At 40.2% G+C, this 18,183-nt stretch overlaps 1 protein-coding gene across 1 annotated transcript in view; it reads right to left on the reverse strand.

Annotated features, from left to right (window-relative positions):
• The window catches only part of LOC126260965 (exocyst complex component 4), a 239,737-nt gene that overhangs the window by 36,324 nt on the left and 185,230 nt on the right, over positions 1–18,183 (reverse strand). The window contains exons 12-13 of the mRNA XM_049958489.1: positions 17,799–17,987; positions 13,146–13,316 (exon numbers count right to left, since the gene is read on the reverse strand). Of these exons, the coding sequence (XP_049814446.1) occupies positions 13,146–13,316; positions 17,799–17,987 (360 nt within the window). The remainder of the gene's footprint in view (positions 1–13,145; positions 13,317–17,798; positions 17,988–18,183) is intronic.

Raw genomic sequence — 18,183 nt, forward strand, 5'->3', positions numbered from 1 at the left:
GTGATTTAAAATGGAATGACCATATAAAATTAATCGTTGGTAAAGCAGATGCCAGACAGATTCCTTAGGAAGAATCCTGAGGAAATGCAGTCCGAAAACAAAGGAAGTAGGTTACAGTACTCTTGTTTGCCCACTGCTTGAATACTGCTCACCAGTGTGGCATCTGTACCAGTTAGGGTTTATAGAAGAGATAGAGAAGGTCCAACGGAGAGCAGCGCGCTTCGTTACAGGATCATTTAGTAATCACAAAAGCATTACCGAGATGATAGATAAACGCCAGTGGAAGACTCTGCAAGAGAGACGCTCAGTAGCTTGGTAAGGACTTTTGTTGAAGTTTTGAGAACATACCTTCACCGAGGAGTCAAGCAGTATATTGCTCCCTCCTACATACATCTCGCGAAGAGACCATGAGGATAAAATCAGAGAGATTAGAGCACACACAGAGGCATACCAACAATCTTTCTTTCCACGAACAATATGAGACTGGAATAGAAGGGAGAACTGATGGGGGTACTCAAGGTACCCTCCGCTACACACAGTCAGGTGGCTTCCGGAGTATGGACGTAGATGTAGATCAATTTCAGGAGCTTTAATGACACGGAAAGTTATTGTATTTGGTGAGTAGTTACTTATTTACTTGCCTGTCCTATGGATAACTGCCACCTTTTGTTGTGGTGTGGAATAAATCAGATTTACAATTATTCTTATCAGCAGAAAAAATGACAACAATGCTGACCATTTACATAAATGATTTCACAAGGATACAGTGATTTACACTTAATTATGGTCAAAGAAACACATACACTCTCTCTCTCTCTCTCTCTCTCTCTCTCTCTCTCACACACACACACACACACACACACACACACACACACAAATTACTGCTACACATTTCTTCTATGGAATAGGAGGAGTTGTCAAGCAAGTGATCTCAGTTTGCATTTGAAGTTAATGTTGTTATTCATTAAATTCTTCTTATCACTGCGTAGACGGACAAAGATTTTGCAGCCTAAATACCTCTGTTATGGCACAGAGTAGGAAAGGGGTAGAAATCAGAAAATTTTTATTAAAACTCTCACACATTCCACAGACGACTTCAAGTCATGCCAGAGACAGAGGCAGAAGCACGAAGTGAGCCAATATGTCACAAGTGGATCAGGTCGACAACACATTACAACACTGTCTGCCGAATAAGGATACACATTCATCTGAAAGTAGACTGCAACAGAAAACCAAAGTGAGACAAACATATTGATTAGCTCATGAGACATGTTGCAAGAGACTGTACTTTCGTAAGAGCACATAGTGAGGGACCGACACAGCAGTTAACAGCCTGTTAAATGAATACAGCAGAATAAGGACGACGCATTCTGTCATTATGAACTGAGCCTTCCATCGTAGCCTCAGGCAAGCTCCATTTAAATGCTCCAGCTCTCCAGTAATAGCACTTGTTTACATGATTACGATACTGTCCTAGACGCTCAAGCACAGTCTATGAACTAGCTGAAGACGTATTCAAGATGGTGCTTTCACCTGATGAACTTCATGCTGCTTGCCGCCTACCATTTGATGATGGAGAAACTGACTATACCACATCACAGAGTGCTGCCAGCAAAATACTTCAACATGGAAGTCAGCAACAGGGCCTATTGGGTTCAACGTTCCTGTTCAACTCGGGCACCTCCAGGTGGTGACACTTACCAGACGACTACTGACACCAGGTACATCATGAAGGGTCAACGTAGAACTCAAGAGTGGGGGCGAGTAGACTCCAGCAGTAGAATCAAGCTGTCAGAATAAGAACCACTTTGGGTTGGGCAATGGCCGCCTCACTGGCCAGCAGTCTGCTGCCATGTCAAGGTTGCTAACATCTCTTCCTGGGCGTGCAATCAATGAGCTGACTCGATTGATGTCAGCTGGAATCTGACATGCAGCTGAATGAACAACAGTCAAGGCTGCTGTGAAAGAATGACAACTTGTAAAGACTGTGAATAAAAGATTGAACTCTAATAACGTTTTACTAGTGTGTTGAAACTTTGTATGTTCCCAACAACTATCCTGACTTCAAGCACAGGTGTCTCCACTTGGCCCTCTGTACCTCACTCCTTTCTGTGTCACACTAAGGCTGACCAATGGATAGTATAAATCATTTATTCTTCTACTATTGTATTTATGAATGTTACTGTTGTTTTCAAACTTTGTAAGGCAGAAAAAGTACTGTGAAGCTGTTGTCAGTATGCCCAACTGTTTAAAGAGCTGTCTACAAGAGGTTCTGGAGTGAATAACATACATAATCAGTATTATACACTCCTGTACCACATACACTTTTTCCCTCAGTGTCAAGTTATCCCAGAATATGATGCCCTAAGACATCATGTTGTTGTTGTGTCTTTGCTCAAACACTGGTTTGATGCAGTTTTCTAAGTCTGTCTATCATGTACAAGCCACTTCATCTCTGTGTAACTAATGTAACATCCATCCATTTGAATCTGCTTACTGTATTCATGCATCGGTCTCCCTCTATAAATTTTACCCTCACACTTCCTTTCATTACCAAACTGCCGATGCCTTCACGCCCCGCAACATGCTCTGTCAACAGATTCCTTCTTCTACTCAAGTTGTGCCATATATGTCTTTTTCCTCCAGTTCAACTCCGTACTTCCTCATTTGTTATTTGATCTTCTTATCTGATCTTCAGCATCCTTTACAGCACCATCTTTCGAAAGTTTCTATTGCCTTGTAATTGCTTAGGCTTTATTCTCTTCTTGTCTGAAGTGCTTATTGTCCACATTTCGTTTCAGTACAGGGCTACAATCCAGAAAAATATCTTCAGAAAAGACTTCCTAACACACAATTTGAAACTAAATATTAAGAAATTCCTCTTTTTAAGAAATGTTTTTTTTTTGTATTTTATATTCTCTTTACTTCAGCCACCATCAGTTACTTTATTGCCCAAATAGCAAAACATATATATTACCTTTAGAGTTTCATTTCCAATCTAATTCACTGGCATACCCTAATTTAATTCGAATGCATTCCATTAACCTTGTTTTACCTTTGTTGATGTACATCTTATAACCTCTTTCAAAAACACTATCCATTCCATACAAGTGTTCCTCCGAGTCCCTGGCTGTCTGAGAGCATTACAATGTTACTGGTAAACTTCAACCCCCCCCCCCCCCCCTCCATCCAACTTTCCCTTCCAAGCTTCTCCTTGACTTCCATGACAGGTTGTTCAGTGTACAGATTGACAACATTTGGCATAAGGTACAATCCTATCTCACTTTCTTCTCAGCTTCAGCTTCCTTTTCATGTCCTCCAACTTCTATAACTGCAGCTTGGTTTCTGTAAGTAGCGTTTCCCTTTCTGCTACCTTCAAAATTTTAGTGTGACATCCAGTCAACACTGTCAAAAGTTTTCTCTAAATCTACAAATCCTATAAACATAGATTTGCCTTTGATCAAACCTTTGCAGATTTTCCATTATTCTGCAAATAATTTGTGGCAATATTCTGCAACCATGACTTATTAAACTGATGATTCAGTAGCATTCACACCTGTCAACGTCTTCCCATTTTGGAATTGGAATTATTACATTCTACCTTAAATATTATGCTATTTTGTGTGTTTCATATAACTCGTACACAAGGCGTAACATTTCTGTCAAGGATGGCTCTCCTGAGAATATCAATAATTCCAAGGGAGTTTAGTCTACTCCACAAGCCTTGTTTCCACTTAGTTGTTCTAGTGATTTGTCAAATTCTTCTCACAATATATTTCCTGTCACACTGTCATCTACTTGCAGTTATCTAATATTGTCTTCAAGTTTGTTTCTCTTGATTTTCTATATATTTGTTCCACCTTTCAGCTTTGCCTTCTTTGCTTAGTATCAGCCTGCCTCTGAGTTCCTGGTATTCAAGCAGCTGCTTCTCTTGTCTTCAAAGGTATCTATAATTTTCCTGTAGGCAGCATCTATCTTACCCACAGTTGTGGATGCTTTTACAGCTTTACATTTCTGCTCTAACCATTCCTCTTTAGCCATTTTGCTAATTCTCTCAGTCTCATTCTTTAGACACCTGTGATCATCCTCATCTGTGTCATTTTTACACTTTTTCCTTTTGTCAATTAAATTCAGTACCTCCTTTGTTGCCATCACTATTTAATCTCTTAAAGCTAATGCTCTCTCTGACACTCTCAACAACCTCTGGTTCCTTCATTTTATTCACATCTCAGGTTCTTAATTTCTACCTTTTTAAAGTTTCTTCAGTTTTAGTCTGCAGTTCATAAGCAAAAAATTACGGTCAGAGTCCACATTCACTCCAGGAAAGTCTTATAGTTTAAAATCTGGTTTCAGATGCACTGTCTTACCAGTATACAATCAATCTGAAATCTGAAACCTTCCCCAGTGTCCCACATTTCTTCCACATACGTAGCTTCCTTTCATGATTTTCAAACCAAGTGTTAACATTGATTAAATTATTGTCTGTGTAAAATTGTATCAGGCAGCTTCCTCTTTCATTCCTTTCCCCAATCTCCACATTCTTCTATCATTTTTCTTTGTCTACTTTTCCCACTGTTTAATTCCTGAGACCCATCACTATTAAATTTTCATCTCCATTAACTATCTGCAGAACTAGTTGGCCTAAATATTTGTTTGTTTTTTCCAAATATATTGTGATTTCCAAGGTGGTGATCAGGGAGGGACCTAATGCCACTACTTAAATTGCTGTTAGTTGGTTAGGGTGGGGCCTCATAGCCAAGTTTCAATTGCTGCGAATGAAACAAAGTACCTAATAACTTGCAAAGCTTAGGAAATTATAAATGCGCAATGTCATTGGCTTCCCACATCCAACTGATGACTTGTCATGTTCATTCCCCATGTGAACCATTACCAACAACAGGATACAACGGAAAGGCTGCAGGCACTGTAAGTGCACTTGTACTGATCATCCTTTTACATTAACTCAGAAACTACATCTAATGTGTTTTCTTGTAAGTTAAATGAGAACAGTTGGAGGTAAGCCACAATCTGACATTACCCACCACCTGATTTGCCACGCCATTTGCCTTTTTACCTCAGCAGAATCCGTTAAAAGCTTTGTTCTGAACAAGAGTGCACATTACTAAGAAAGAAACAGAGAGAGAAGATTAAAATACTAAATAGATGAGCCAGCCATTCTATAACATTCTAAGACTGCCAACCTAAGAATTTATGCTGGAGTTGGACCGATTCATAAAATTTTAAAATACATACCATACCACACTTGTCTTGTTGTAAGTTAAAATGGTGTGCAGGTCTCCACCTAAATTTATCACTGCACTCTCACTGGATTATTAAACACACCGATTTAAAATGTGGCGAATTGAAATTTATGCAATACAAACTGGCAAGATGTCTCAAGAAAGCTGTTAAGTCAGAGGAAAATGACCGATATAGAGATGGAAAAATGTCTCTTATTTGCATCATTTCCCTATGACCATAAGAAAGAGCACAATAACTGCTATGTATTTTCTGCCACTTCCAGCCATTTTTCCTACTGACATCTTACAACTTTCTGGCACAATTGCCATGAAACTGATGAGAGGGTTTAGCATCTCACCCCCCCCCCCCCTCCTCTGTAGTGTATAGCTGTGTATAGCTGATAAGCTTCCATGGCTGCTATGTCAGCTTTCTCACATCATCTCCCTGGATTGTAACTTGCCATAGTACTGTAGTGAATTAGTCTGTGAGAGGGGGATGCAAACAGAAATTACCTAGCAATTTAATGCCAATGTGTCAATTCTACTCAGTTCAACTTAGAACAGTTTGTGTGTGTGTGTGTGTTCATTACACAAAGAGACTCTGTGATGATTTTACAAACTTTCAGGGATGATGGAAAAGCATAAAGTATCAATTTGAGGTAAGGGAGCCTGGTGCGGAAACCACTGAGTTTAAAGTTACATCTGACGTGAGGATACATGTACTGGTACTGTTGTTGCTAAGATTGATTGGCAGGCAACTTTTAGAGATGGTACTATGGGCCAAACAAGGGAAAAAAATCTAGCATACATGGGCCCTAAAATGTGTACCTTAAGAGCTATTAGTATATGTTCATCTTCAATACTCCGAAATACATCTCTTCCACTGTAAGATCTTTGGCTTCTATGTCTTGGGAGGAGGTAGTATGGACCAAAACAGGAAAAAATATCCAGTGGATATGGGCTCTATGGACATGGCTTCTAAAGTGCATACCTCAAGAGCCATGGTAGCTTGTTCAGTAGGAGAGATGTGTGTCACAGTCGCACAGATGAACAACTGTGATGCTTCGTAAGGTATGCATTTTAGAGCTCATGTTTACCAGACACTTTTTGCTTATTTTTATTCACACTACCACTTCTGACAGCTGCCTAGCCAACAATCCTAGCAACAACAGTACCAGTACATGTATTCCACTGTCAGCGGTTATCAGAATAATTTTGTTTATAGCTTTCGACTCACTCGTTTCCGGACCGGGGTCCCTTACCTCAAAGTGATACATTTACTCTTCCCCATTATCCCTTGTAACACCGTCACAAAATCACCCTGTATTAGTACATCCTCTTTTGTTTTGTATGCTAATGAAAACTTCTGGAAGAAAACACAAAATCATTATTACATTCATCAGTAACTTTACTACAAATTTATGGTATATTTAAAATATTCAGTCATTACTAATGCATTTTTCTTTCTTTTTTTCAATACTGCTTATTGCAGAAGATGTGCTGCCCTGAGTGACACCCAACAACAAAAAACATGAACTACAGGGTGATTACAATTAAAGTTCTAGTTCCAAAATTGCTGTAAGAAAGGAACACTGCTCAGAATGATAAATTTGAACAGAAAACTATCACAAAAGGGGGAAACAGTAAATATATATGGAAAACTGAGGAGGGAATGTAATAATATTATGAAAAGAATAGTTGCTACTCACCATATAGCGGGGATGCTGAGTCAAAGATAGGCAAAACAAAAAGACTGTTAGAAAGTGCGCTTACAGCTAACAAATCCTTCATTGGAAGTACACACACACACACACACACACACACACACACACACACACACACACACACACAGTGTGTGAGAGTTGCATTTGCGTGCACACACGTGTTGTCTATTTCCAACGAAGGCCTTGTTGCCTGAAAGCTCACTTTCTGACAGTCTTTTTATTGTGCCTACCTGCGACTCGGCAGCTCTGCTAAATGGTGAGTAGCAACTATTCTTTCCATAAAATATATACACATGAAAATATTCCCCCAGATGGCACTGTAAGTGTCACAAAGTACATGTGTTCGGCTACAAATGACAGTTGAATCACAATATGACGGCTACTGTACAAAAGCCCATCCACCACATCAACAGTGTACTGCACTTGATGGGAAAAACCAGTTTTTAACTGTCCTGAGACCAAAAACCTCATGTATCACTTTTTAATAGTTACATGAGTGGCACACTGTTTTATACCACAATCTGATATTGAGAAACAGCATGTTTTACATAGATCAGAGTGCCTCAGGTGTCACATTCAAAATGAGTTGTGCAAAACATGCCTTCAATTCTGCTATGTTTGTAATCAGAAAACTGAACATAGGATTTTACGGATACAACCCGCACCACCCCCCTTCCCGCCCCCACTCCCTCAGGCCACAAGTCACATATATTAAGACCATGTGATCTGGACAACTAGGCTGTAGGGAAGTGATGGCTGATGATTACAGCATTTACAAAATGCTTCTGCAGCAGTTGCTTTATTGGCTGTGTAATGGACACAGTAGTACCATCTTACATAAAAATGATCCCATCCAAATATGCATGCTGTTGAAGGATTGGAACAGCATTGATGTGCAAAAGACTCTCAAAGCATTTACTAGTGATGATACAGGTAACAGGCCTCACAAGAAGCATCTCCTCAAACAAATATGGCCCTACAATAAATGATGCTCCCACTCTGCAACACACAGTACCTTTGCAGACTGAGATAGTACCAGTTGATATGCAAGTAAATTTTCCATTGCCCACATTCTGCCATTCTGTGTATTTACATATCTTTGGAGATGGAAATGCAATCTGTCAATCCTCACGATGTTCCATGGCCATTCACTGTCCACTTCTTTGCAAGCAAGAAATTGTCATACTGGCAGGTCAGCACCAAGCAATTCCTCAAGATGAGTAATTTTATTAACATAGAAGTATTACAAAGATGGTTCGGAAGGTCAAATGGGAATCATGGAGGGAATGCAATGTTCTTTTCGAGGAATGCTATTGAGAAAATTTAAAGAACTGGCATTTGAAACTGACAGTAGAATGATCCTACTGCTGTGAACATACATTTTGCATAAGGACCACGAACATCATACTCATTCGGAGGCATATAGATGGTCATTTTTTCCTCACTCTATTTGCAGGTGGAGCAGGAAGGAAAATGACTTGTAGTGGTACAGTGTACCATCCCCGCCATGCACCGTACGGTGGTTTGCAGACTGTGTATGTGTGTGTAGATCTGGATGTAGATGTAGACTGCATGTTTGCACACCACCGCTTGATCCCTCCTGAAATGCTGTGGTCACATCATCTACTGACAATGTATCGATTGTTTCCCTCCCTCTACCACATTGTGCTTCAAAACAACCTGTCTCTCTGAATTTCATTGTCATTTTCTCCAGACCCTTGTCAGGAATCAGACCAACACCTTTTTTCATTCACTCAGTGTCCGGAACTTCTGCAGAGCCACTGGCACAGTCACTGCTCTTGTAAAAGAGCTTTACCAGCAGCATGTGATCCTGCATTGAGACAATCAAGCCAAGCATCTCAGATGCAAACTGGGGAACAGCCGTGAACCCTGTATCTTTTATTTTGCACATTTTGCTGATTGCAGCAACTTTCAGTGGTAGAATTTTCTTTAATTTATTTTTCTTTTTTTCTTTTTTTGCATGTTTCCCCTTCTTTTGTTTAAATTTGACATCATTCTGAGCAGAGGTTTGAAACTAGAACTTTAATCCCCTGAATCTGCACCACTTTTAATAGCAGATTTATTGGTAGTCGCTCTACACCATACAAAGCAAGGACTTTACATCATATTAACAAAAATTTATTGATATCTAAGAACAAAAGTAAGATAATTTAATTCAATATCTGAGAGCTATTTGTCTTAGAGGTGACAGTCTCCCTTGGTAGTAACAGTGCCAACATTAAAATTTTGAAGAAAACTGCATTATTTAGTCATTTCTTTTTCTTGTCTTGTACATGACCAATTAAAGTAACACATAGCTCATCAAATGTAATGATTTACATGCTTTTGAGTGCACAGTCTTTATTTTTTTCTTGTAAAGAATGTTAAAAATATTTTATTTTTGTAGTTCTCCTGAGTAGAATTACAGTAATTAGCATTTTATTATGAAAATGATAGTTTGGCATATCATCATATACAGGGTGTCCCATTTATCTTGACCATCCAAAATAACTGTTTGTCCAGCTGCAAATTACAAAATGTTTCAAGTAAATGTTCTTTAGCCATCAGGGGGACATCAATCAGCATGATTCCTTTCATTGTAGCTTTGTTTTTTACAAAGATATGAACAGCGGTGTGACTTTTTTAAATGGCACCCTGTATTTTTTATTCGGTAATTCATTTTCTTTCCTAAAGACCTATTCAAAAATGTATCACAGTGTACCATTCACTGAAACACAATGTTATTAATTACATAACACAACACTGACTTTGAGCCCGGGATCACAAACTCGTCCACTTGCTGGAGTTGTCAGAAAACAAATGAAAACCAAATAAAAACATAACACAAAATTGACTTTGACTCTCCTGTACCATTGCCCAGGAGCACAACATTCAAAGGTGCTCTCAAAGTGGTGACCCTGGACACCGATACACTGGTGCACTCGTTGAATGAAAGAATTATTCACAGCTTCCAGTGTTGCCTGCTGAAGAGAATTACAAACAAGCATGATACAGTCCTGCTTGTCCTCTGGAGTTGTTGGAATATCGCGATAGACAATGTCTTTAATGCATCCCCAAAGAAAAAAGTCTAGAGGATTTAAATCAGGAGATCTAACAGGCCAAGTAACTGTTCCTCCTCGACCAATCCATCTTGCAGGATACCTTCAGTTCAGAACACAATGTGCACGCAAGGCATTTTGTGCTCGACATAGCATGTAAGCATTTTGGTTCTTAGCGGCACTTCATCCAGAAGAGTAGGAAGAATTCATCTGAGGAAGTTGGCATATGCTGTGCCATTTAGACTGCCATTGATGAAATAAGGGCCAATAATTGCAGTACCAAGCACCCCACACCAGACGTTAACTCTCCACTGATGCTGATGTTCCACCTGTCTAAGCCATCGTGGGTTGTCGCTGGACCAATAATGCATGTTCCTTGTATTTACCTGTCCTTTGTTTGAGAAGGAACATTCATCAGTAAATAGAACATTGGAGAAGAAGTTCAGGCTGGCGAGGAGTTGCTGCTGTGCCCACTGACAGAACTGTACACAATTCTGGAAATCATTCCCCAGCAATTCTTGATGTAGGTGTACATGGTAAGAATGGAACCGGTGACGTGTAAGAATATGATGTCCACTGGTTTTAGGAATGCCAATCTCATGTTCAAGCTGTCATGTGCTCACATGTGGATTCATAGCTACGGAAGTGAGAACAGTAACTTCAGCAGCTTTGTCTGTGCGAGTGCTAGGATGATTGCATTGCCGTGGGTTGAAACTTCACGTTTCCTGAAGCGCCGTAACAAGACGAGAAAACATCTTTTGGGAAGGTGGATTCTTGTCAGGATATCGCTCTCTGTACAGTTATGCTGCCTGCGTAGAATTTTGTATACCTTCAACAACAACAATAAAAGAAAAGTTATGTCGATGCAGTTTGTAGGAAGGACAGCCTTTACTGTATGTCTACTCTACATAACAGTATCTTAAAAGGAATAAACTACTGTACTAAATGTACCTGTACATAAGAAAACAGTATTGCAATTACTTTTCTGCTAACTTACATTCCCAATAGGTGAGTAGCATTTCTACCTTATCTTCCTTGGCGTACATTCTACTCGCACAACTCTTCAACTGATGATGGTTGACGGAATGACAGGTGTGCATTCTACTTATGTGTACATTTGACCTCTGTCAACGTCAGCACATGGATGTGTTCCATTACCCTGAGTTCCTGCACTAAGTGCCGGGAGCGTCAACGTCAATGTTGTGTTATGTAATTAATAACGCTGTGTTTCAGTAAATGGTTCAATGTGATACATTTTTGAATAGGTCTTTAGGAGAGGAAATGAATTACCGAATAAAAAATACAGGGTGCCATTTAAAAAAGTCCTACCACTGTTCACATCTTTGTAAAAAACAAAGCTACAATGAAGGCAATCATGATGACTGATGTCTCCCTGATGGCTAAGGAACATTTGCTTGAAACATTTTGTAATTTGCATCTGGACAAACAGTTATTTAGGGTGGACAAGATAAATGAGACACCCCGTACACAAGACAGTGAGTCACAGACAGGCACAACGAAAAGAAAGTTATACTTTTTAGCTTTCGACTGAAAGCCTTTCACTGAAGTTGAAAAGACATGCTCATTCATACAACCCAGTCACACATGACCACTGTTTCTGTCTGCTACGGCCAGACTAAGTTGTAATTGCACCTCACTGAAGCAGTAATCCGGTGGTGGAGGTAAGGAGGAGGCATGGGTGGGGGGCGGTGGGGGACAGCAGAGTGGGGTTAGGGAATGGGTGGTGCTGCTTGTGGGAATGTGCAGGGACTTGGTGAGGACGGGGTAGGGCTGCTAGATGCAACAATCAGGTTTGAGGTGAGAGAGTGGGGAGAAGTAGAAAAGGGGAAAGGGACTAATTGATGCATTCATGGAATGGAAGACTGCATTGTGCTGGAGTGGGAGCAGGGATGGGGTACATAAATGGAGGGCAAGAACTAGTGAAGGCTGAGGCCAGGGGAATTATGGGAAAGTAGGATATAAAGCAAGGAGAGTTCCCACCTGTGCAATTCAGAAAAGCTGGTGTTGGTACGAAGGACCCAGATGGTGCAGGCTGTGAAGCACATTGTGTTGGGCAGCATGTTCAGCAACTGGGTGGTCCAGGTGGCTCACGGCCACAGTTTGTTGGTAGCCATTCATGTGGATAGACAGCTTGTTAGTTGTCATGTCCATGTAGAAAGCAGCACAGTAGTTGCAGCTTAGTTTATAGATCACATGATAGCTTTTACAAGTTACTTCCCTCCCCCCACCCCCCTTCTCCCCCATGCACATGCATACAGAGGTGTGCACACACACCCAAACACAAAACAGAACTGTGCTATCTCAATGACTGCTAAGCTGAATTTCTTTTTCAAGAGAGAGTGAATAAATTAGAAAACAAGACGATCACACGCATATGAGATTTTTTTGGAAAGTAAGATCCAATTTTTTATAAAACATACATCACTACAGATGTTTTCAACACTGTTTTCATTTAATTCCTTGAATGTTTCTCTATTTTTTTACACAGTTTCCATATTTGTTTAAAATTTGTCATGATGTTCTACAAGCTTTTGTATCCCCAAGTCATACATGTCTGCCCCCTTTGAGTATAGCCAGAGAGGATGTTGTGAACCCACATTCAGAAATCCAAAGCTTAAGTTGAAATTGTGAATCGCTGGTCTTCAAGAATTTTTTCGTACACATCCATTGCTTTGACAAAATCTTCTGAGATCAATGATAATTGTCCTGACTGCGGTTCATCATGACATTTATCCATCCATCCTTGAAGGCTCTCACTCATGTACACACTCTGCTGTCATTCATATTTTGGGGCCACACACCTGACTTATCTGTTGATGAATTTCTGTTGTTGCGACGTTTCTTGCTATCAAAAACCACATCACTGACCGTATTTCACACTCGGTGGGTTTGTCAACTGATCTAAGCATCTTATACTGACACTGTTAACAGCATATTGCGACAATACCAATGCAAATTGCATTGTTTAATGAGCAAGGTGTACTGGGAGTCGGTACATATGTGCATTTCAATGTTCATGTGTCATTTGATTAGCTATGGCAATTCGGACCTTACCTTCCGGATAACCCTCATATACGGTGTAATAATATTGGTTACTTTACCTTGATTTTTCGTGGCTGAAGGCTGGAAGTCATTGCCTCATCAATGTTGATAAGGACTTGGCTGAGTTTAAAAACTTGTGGGTCTGGCTCTTGCGAGTCCATTCCACCCCCTGCAAATCTATTGAATGTGTCAGCCTGTGGTAACAAGTAGTGGAAGCATTGTACACGGACCTATAACATATAAATTATTAAAATCAATCACACGGTTCCAAGTGAAAAATATTTTTTTTATGGAATACAATCACTTTTAAAATATTCTAAGTGTGGTTTGTTTCACATACGTAATTGTGTTGTAAGATAAAAACATTAAATAATGATATACTTATGTACTCAAAGCTACTCAAAGATTTTCATCTGTGATGGAACAAAAATTGCATAGGCTAATTGCTATGTGAGCAGCAATTGAGCCAGAACTACTTCATTTCATGTTGCATTCATGAGTCTATTGCTAGCCATGTCCAATTCCTGTTTTGTCCTACTGAAATGCAGATTTTACTTGGCTTCAATGGCTATTTTTGAAGCCAAGTAAAATCTTCCTGTTAAGGCAAAACAGGAATTGGACATAGTTAGGAACAGACTCATGAATGCAACACGAAATCAAGAAAATCTGGTTCAATTGCCACTCACATAACAATTAGCTTATGCAATTTTTGTTCCATCACAGATGAAAATTTTTATTTAGCTTTGAGTACATGATTATTTAATGTTATATGTAGAATATTTCATTAATTTCCTATTCATCATTTTGTGAAGTGCTGAAGTTCTGCACTACAACATAACCAGGATCTAAGCTACAGGCAACTTGTATTAATTTTGGGAAACAAAGCACAATTTCTTACAAAATAAAACGCAAAACTATGGAAAAATTCCCTAATGCTACCACTAGTACCTAAAATGCAGTAGGCAGAGAATCCATATAACAATGAAAATAATGTAATTGGATAGCTAAAAAAATCTACTCACCAAGTGCCAGCAGAACACACACATAAAAGCAGGTTATTCTTCTGCAAGCTTCCTGAGCCAGTGGCTCCTTTTTCCAGCAGAAGGGTTGAAGGGGAGGGGTAAATTTTGGAAAAATCACCCAAAACTGTGGGTCAGGAGAGACTTACCGAACAGGATCAGAAGGAAAGACTGATTATTGGGAACTGCGCGTCTTTCTTCTCGTCCTGTCCAGTAAGTCTCCCCAACCTGCAGTTCTCAGTAACTTTTCCAAAATCTACTCCTTTTCCTAAACCTGTCCAGTACTTTTCCTTTACCCCTCTTCCCTCCCTTTCAACCCTTCTGCCGGAAGATGGAGCCACTGGATCCGAAAACTTGCAGAAGTATGACCTCCTTTTATGTGCGTATTCTGCCACCAGTTGGTGAGTAGACAGAGAATACAGTTTAACCACAAGAAAAACTCACTTGAGAAAACTACAAAATTATAAGATACAATGTCTGGCTAGTGCTAAGAATTTCACTGCATGAAGGCAAGCATTGGCCACAGAATATAATTTCTAAGAGATTTATACATATTATTCTGCTGTCGGACACACAATGCTCAGATACATGCAATTACTTTCTTTCAATAACAAATTTTTTAGCAGTTCTTGACATTCGCTGATAACACAATGGAAAAAATGACAAGCTGCAGAGCAAGACGTGAGTTTGGTTTGAGAAGACATTCTTTTAATGGAGTGGCTGTGGGGGTCAAATGCCCTCTCCTGCTCCCTTCCAGAACCATCCTCGAATAGTTAGCTACATGAACACTTACTGCATGCTCTGTGTAATAGATGTGGCACTTTGTTATTGGTGTCCAAATACACTCACATTTCAGACATTACACTATCAATGGATCTTCGAAGGAGTCCAGTATGCATTTTATTTTACATTCTGGGAGGAACGGTGTCATTATGTTATATTTGTCTGTGTCCTTGTAATCTTAACAGCAAATGGCACTGTGTACTGGACAAAAGCCAAGCAATTGTTCTCTTGTAATATCTTTTCTTTTATCTGCAGAGAATGGTTTAGTTGTGTCTCTGAGAGTATCTGTTCTTCCATGACATTTTGTGAGTATGAAATAGTTCAGAATATGGACTCTCTGTGTTACAAATTACCTGAGCTCTGCCCTTGAGGGCAGTAAGCACAAATTGCCAAGTCTTGTCTTACTGGTTGCTTCCTGGTACTTACACAAAGCTGCTTACTGAAACAGAACGAAAATATACCACCTAACTTAGTCTCTTTGAAAATAACAATATTGTGAAAAGGAAAGTTGCTAATCACCATATAGTGGATATGCTAAGTCACAGATAGGCACAACAAAAAGCCTATCACAAATTTATATATAGTTTTCAGCCAATAAGGCCTTCATCAAAATTAGATGACAAACATACACATACACACTTTCCCAAACGCAGCTCACACATATGTGAGAGCAATCACAGGCAACTAAGGCCACACTGCAAGCAGCAGCACAAGTGCATGATGGGACTAACGACTGGCTGGAGGCAAGGAGGAGGCGGGGGTGATCTGGGGCGATTTGCAATCTCAACAACTTCTCCCCCATTTGATTCACATTGTCCGACTCAACCCAACAAGCCACCTTCCTAGATGTTGACCCCCACTTCAAAGATGGCACATCAGTACCTCCTACCCTATCAAACCTACTAACCACCAGCAATACCTCCACTTTGACAGCTGCCACCCGTTCCATACCAAGAAGTCCCTTACACACCTGTGGTCGTTGGATCTGCTGTGATGAGCGGTCCTTCTCAAAATATACTGAGGGTCTCACTGAAGCCTTCACAAACCGTAATTATCCTTCCAATCCTTGTACAAAAACAAATCTCCCGTACCTTATCTTTCCAGTCTCCCACGACCTCCCGAAGTCCCACTATCTGGCCACAAAGGAGCATTCCCCTCTTAACTCAGTACCACCCAGGACAGGAGAAACTGAATTACATTCTCCGCCAGCGTTCTGACTACCTCTTGTTGTGCCCTGAAATGAGAAATGTCCTGTCCATTATCCTTTCCACAGTGGTCTTCCACTGTCCACCGAACCTATACAATATACTCATCCATCCCTAAACAACCCCCGCTCCCAACCCCCTACCTCATGGCTTATACCTCTCCAACACACCTAGATGCAAGACCTGTCCCATACATCCTCCCACCACCACCTGCTTCAGTCTGGTCACAAACATCACCTATCCCATCAAAGGCAGTGCTACCTGTGAAACCAGTCATGTGATCTACACACTCAGCTGCAACCACTGTGGTGCACTGTATTTAACCAACCAGCTGTCTGTACGCATTAATGGCCACTGACAAACTTTGGACCACGCTGTCACTGAGCACTGCCAAGCATGACATCCTTCATTTTAATGACTGCTTCACAGCCTGTGCCTTATGGATCCTTCCCACCAACACCAACTCTTCTGAATAGCACAAGTGGGAACTTTCCTTACAATATATCCTACACTCCCGTAACTCTCCTGGCCTCAATCTTCGTTAGTCATTGTCCTCTCCTATCCAACCCGTTCTCTGTTCTTATTCCAGCACTACACAGCCATCATGCCTCCACTGCACCCAGTCTTTTTAATTCTCTCCTTTTCCGCTACCCATCCCCCACCCCCCGTCTAACCTTCTGACTGCACATGTCTGGCCTACCCTCTTTCAACCATGTCCCTCCACACTCCCCAACATCACGTTACTGTCCACCACCCCTACCCTACTAATCCTCCCCTTCCCCGCCCCAGCCCCCTCCTTAACCCCACCCAGTCGACACTCCCATCATGCACTGGTACTGCTGCTCAGTTGCTTGTTACTGCAGTCATGTGTGTGTGAGTTGCGTTTGCATGTGTGTGTGTATGTCGTCTAATTTTGATGGAGGCCTTACTGGCTGAAAACTATATATATTTGTGACACACTTTTTGCTGTGCCTATCAGCAACACAGGATCTCCGCTATATGGTGAGTAGCAACTTTCTGTTTCATAGTATTGTTACAGTCCATCCTAGATTTTCCACTGTTGTGTTTTTTTAAATATGTAGGAAATATTTCACTATATTGACAAACTGACTGTGCTCACTGTCAGAAAGCCTAAAATTTGTCAGCTGGATTAAAAATTATGGAACAGTAGAAAAGGCATCCTTATGAGAAAAAGAAAGTATATGCACATTTTGAATTTCTATTGGCTATATCAAACTTTTTACTCTTCACTATCTAACACGTTCTATTTAATGACATACATTTTGTGACTTCCTGATATATTTGACAAAATTCCTCTCCACGTATTGCATATTCGTGTAAGCTACAGAGGTTGGTATTCTAACTTCATTAAAGTAAAGGCAGTCTAATCAACTGGAACTAAAAATGGAAACAAACACTGGCATTTATTATGGTTGCAGGCTCAAGGAGCTTCCAGTTCTGCCTCAATAGCATACTGATGTAGATGTCTTCTCAATGTAAATTTAAATATTGAAATTTATAATAAACATGAAGTTTTCACTAACTTCTGATATTCAGTAAATAGAACATTGGCTTGTGTCATAATTATTCCTCTCATCCACTTCATTCATATCACTGCGACTGTAGCCCACCACTGGTGTAACAACTCTACTCATTCAGCTCTCATTATCACAGAATGAAAATAACATTAATAAATTACTCTTACCTCAAGATGAAGAACTAAAAGGCACGTGTTGGCCAATTCTTCAAATTCTTTAGCCAATTGCAGAAGACACTGTACAGATGATTCAGGTAATGGCGGTAACTGGTCCAAGGTAGTTGCAGAGTGGTTTGAGACAGAGCTACTATGGAGCAATTCTTCAGCAAAAGACATCACTGATGATGAAAACCACTCCTGTAAAGTGAGTAATTTTTTTACCTTTGTTCTTTTTTCAATAGTAAATATTAAACCTATAACTGCGTACAAGACTAAGGTCTTCACAAAGAAAAAAAGGCATACGTATTTTTAATGAGACTGAAGGATCACAAACATTATTACAAAACTAACGTGGCCGTTCACTGTCTTGTTACAGTGAAAAATCTGCAGGGTA

The sequence above is a fragment of the Schistocerca nitens genome, chromosome 5 (assembly GCF_023898315.1).
Source record: "Schistocerca nitens isolate TAMUIC-IGC-003100 chromosome 5, iqSchNite1.1, whole genome shotgun sequence".
NCBI classification, from domain to species: Eukaryota; Metazoa; Arthropoda; class Insecta; order Orthoptera; family Acrididae; genus Schistocerca; species Schistocerca nitens.